At 34.1% G+C, this 3,518-nt stretch overlaps 1 protein-coding gene across 3 annotated transcripts in view; it reads right to left on the bottom strand.

The window, feature by feature from the left end:
- Positions 1 to 402: 402 nt before the first annotated feature.
- si:dkey-27h10.2 (mucin-2) overlaps positions 403 to 3,518 on the bottom strand; it is a 27,961-nt gene continuing 24,845 nt past the window's right edge. Inside the window, exon 8 of one of the 3 annotated variants that reach the window (XM_056473385.1) lies at positions 403 to 778. In XM_056473385.1, coding sequence (XP_056329360.1) covers positions 765 to 778 — 14 coding nt within the window. In that variant the 3' untranslated portion in view covers positions 403 to 764. The remainder of the gene's footprint in view (positions 779 to 3,518) is intronic. The other 2 variants (XM_056473301.1, XM_056473219.1) reach the window with 2 other exon arrangements.

The raw sequence follows: 3,518 nt of genomic DNA, 5'->3' as shown, positions 1-3,518 counted from the left end.
TAAACTATTAAATTACACATAATACAAATAAAAAACATCTATAATTGGAATCAATTTTATTGTAGCACTTGACATAATGAGATTACAATTGAGAAGCAATTCATTCTAAACCCACATTGCACTCAATGGGATGTTTTCATTAAGACTGTGGGGATTGTTTACAAAGATACTGTACAATTAATAAAAACGTTGAAAACTTGGCCAAAACTTAATAAGCAATGGATCTGCTTTGAAAAAAGTGTGAAAGAATTGCGCAAATTAATTATAATAATGTAATGTAAGTAATAATACAGGTTGTGAAGGAAAACAGTAAAATACAAATATATTCTTACATTTTACAGTCATGTGCATTGAAAACTCACATTCAAAACTTACATTCAAAACTTATACATTCAAGAGAAAAATTGAGCACTATTGCAATCTGATGACATTTCATTTACATAACTTATACATATTTTTTAATCAATAAAGTAACTAATGTACAACATGTGGTGTACTTAAACAAAAAATGAAAACTGTATGGTCTAGGCAATAGAAACCAGAAGAAGATGATAAATTCATATGATTTAATATGGTTCAACTTTAAAACGGAACATATGTATTATTATAGTAAGAAATAACTATAGAAAAACAGAATAGGCACTGTCCATAATATTACAGATTTTATACTGTATGTATATCCAACTAACATTGTTCTAAAAAGTAGACTCACAATTAAAAATTAAGAAGTTGTTTTCCATGTTGCAGAGTCAAAAATCCATCAGTCAGGTTCGGAGATCTGTAAAATAGAGATTTGTATGGAATATACATTCAGTTTATAGTTTGTTCCTCTAAAATAATGATACAATTATCTTGCTTATATAAGAAAAAAAATGTTTAAAGACAGACACTTTACTGTTTTCACAAGAGTTGTGTATTCACATGAATTTAACCTTTGGCATTTACCTTGTCCTAAAACATCTGTTTGACGGAAGAAAAGAACATTTAAATTTATTGATGGTATCTGTGTCAAAGACTCCAGGGTATACTGATACACATCAGGCTTGTTTTGCAAATGTTTAAGTATTTCATTTTATAATATTTTATACAAATGTGTAAGACATTTATTTGAATGCTCATAATTCTGATAAGCTTTATGCATTTATTTACATCTTAGGCTTTTACACACTTTGCCGTGCAGTGATATCTATATTGAACATTGAAAATAACCACTCATTTATCAATGGAAAAGCTGCTCGTTATCCAATTTAACCCAAATACCTGTACTTCCTTTATGGCCTCACACAAAGACACAAGTGGACCATAGACACATCTGAATAAGCTGAGCTGAGGTACAAAGTAAAGTGAGCCTGAGATAAGTATCTCACAACCCCCCTTTATATAGAAAAGGAAAGCAAGTTGCTGGAAGACTGGACATTCCATTGAGGATTTATCAAGACAAAACCAGTGGACTAATTTAAGAGCTCCAACCTGTTAAAATGAAGTGGAACCTCAAATTATATCAGAGCTGTTAGGGCAGGCTTGCAGAGCCAGTTTAAATTTCCATCTCAATGCTTTTTTTGTTCTAGACTACATCAGATTTATGCTTAAGATACCCAACGAAACCTTAAATGTAGCAGGAAGAGTGAACCACTTGCAATTTGTTCAATTTCTTTCCATTCATGTATTGAGCTACGCCTGTATCATTCATTTATTCATTTATTTTCTTTTCGGCTTAGTCCCTTTATTAATCTGGGGTCGCCACAGCAGAACCAACCGCCAACTTATCCAGCATATGTTTTACACTGCGGATCCCCTTCCAGCTGCAACCCATCACTGGGAAACATACATGCACTCTTATTCACACACATACACTACGAACAAAATAGCCTTCCCAATTCACCTTTAGTGCGTGTCTTTGAACTGAAACCGGAGCACCCGGAGGAAACCCACACGAACATGCCAACTGACCCAGCCGAGGCTCAAACCAGCGACCTTCTTGCTGTGAGGCGATCGTGCTACCCACTGTGCCATTGTGATGCCCTGCCTGTATCATTTGTATTTTAAAGTCTCACATTTTTTACACATTTTCTCTCCTTTGGAATCCATTTAAGAAGTAAAAGTAAATCATCAGTCCAAACCTGAGGCTGAGGTGACATTTCAAGTGCTTTCATTATAGCCTCATGTCTGATTCCAGGTGTGAAAATTGTGATTTGTGTGCCCTAAAATAATGAATTTGTAGTATAGGTTCACCTCTTACACAATAGATAGTGCTTAGAGAGTCATTACTCAATTTATCTGCTAAAAGAATCTATCCTGACAGGCCAACACTATCAACCAACAGTGAGCATCAATCAAAAGCATTTTTCTCTGGTCATAAATTCTGCAACACAAGGAATTTGTTTTTGTAATTTTCTCTTTATCTTGAAATTGACTTTCTTTATATGATGCATAACACGTTTTATAAAAAAACATTTTACTTTGATTGAGAAATGACTGCTATTCACATGTGGGAGCTGGATATCTACAGATAATTGAATAATATAGACATTTAAATAACTGATAGTAATGGTTCTAATGTTTCATAAGTTTGTGCTTTCAGCCATCTCAATGCATCCTGCCAAAGCTGCCTTGTGAAATCTTTGCTTCAACTAAGAGTTAAACGAGACTGTTGGTGGAGGGGTGTCCTGTCAATCCCACTCTGAGGAATGTGGCTGTGATGCCCAGGGCAGATACGGGCAGGTGAAGGTATCTATCTTTCAACAGTGGCCTGATCACAGCTAGGCCTCTGAACCTGCTGCTCTAGGACACTCACTGGGAATAGAAAGCAGAAAGAGAGAGAGAGTGGGCTATTGGATGTCCTGACTTTGAATACTGTCTTTTCAGAGCCTCGTCTGTCAAACACGTGACTGAAACTGTGTGTGTGGATGGTCAACTGCACTTAGTGATGTTTCATATTGCTTGTTTGTCACAAACATAAATATCCTAAACTAAAACATCATTAAATTCTAACTGTAGACACAACTTTTTTGGGGTTAAAACAACACCAACAACAATAATAATACATTTATTTTAGATTGGAACTGTAAAACTGAATTACTAGTATTTGTGGCTGTCTTAATTTGTTCATATTGCGATATTAAACTATTAAACTTAAACAACATTTTTGTTACTGTTTTTTGACAATATGTGATTTATATGTGCTTCTCATTTAAAGTTTGTGAAGATGTTTTTTTTTTTTTTTCACATAAGCAACCAAAAATCCGAAAATGTTATGTGAAGTTGCATTTACTGAGAACTGAACCTTTTAGAGGCAAATAAAAACTAAATCAAAGCTTTTTTTTATGAGTAAAACTTTCACTCTGAAACATATTTATTGAAGTAAACTACAGCTTTTGCTGGTTGATAATCTCACTAAGCCAAATTGTGCTTTAAGCTTCATTAAAATAAATTCACACTTTTCTTTACATCTGCACTGTAGGAGCAATAATTTAAATTTTTGAGTCCTTGCTTTGATTTGTGGACCGTTGCAATTTGCG

Source organism: Danio aesculapii, chromosome 1 (genome assembly GCF_903798145.1).
Source record: "Danio aesculapii chromosome 1, fDanAes4.1, whole genome shotgun sequence".
Lineage (NCBI taxonomy): Eukaryota > Metazoa > Chordata > Actinopteri > Cypriniformes > Danionidae > Danio > Danio aesculapii.
This window is presented reverse-complemented; position numbering and strand designations above follow the sequence as displayed.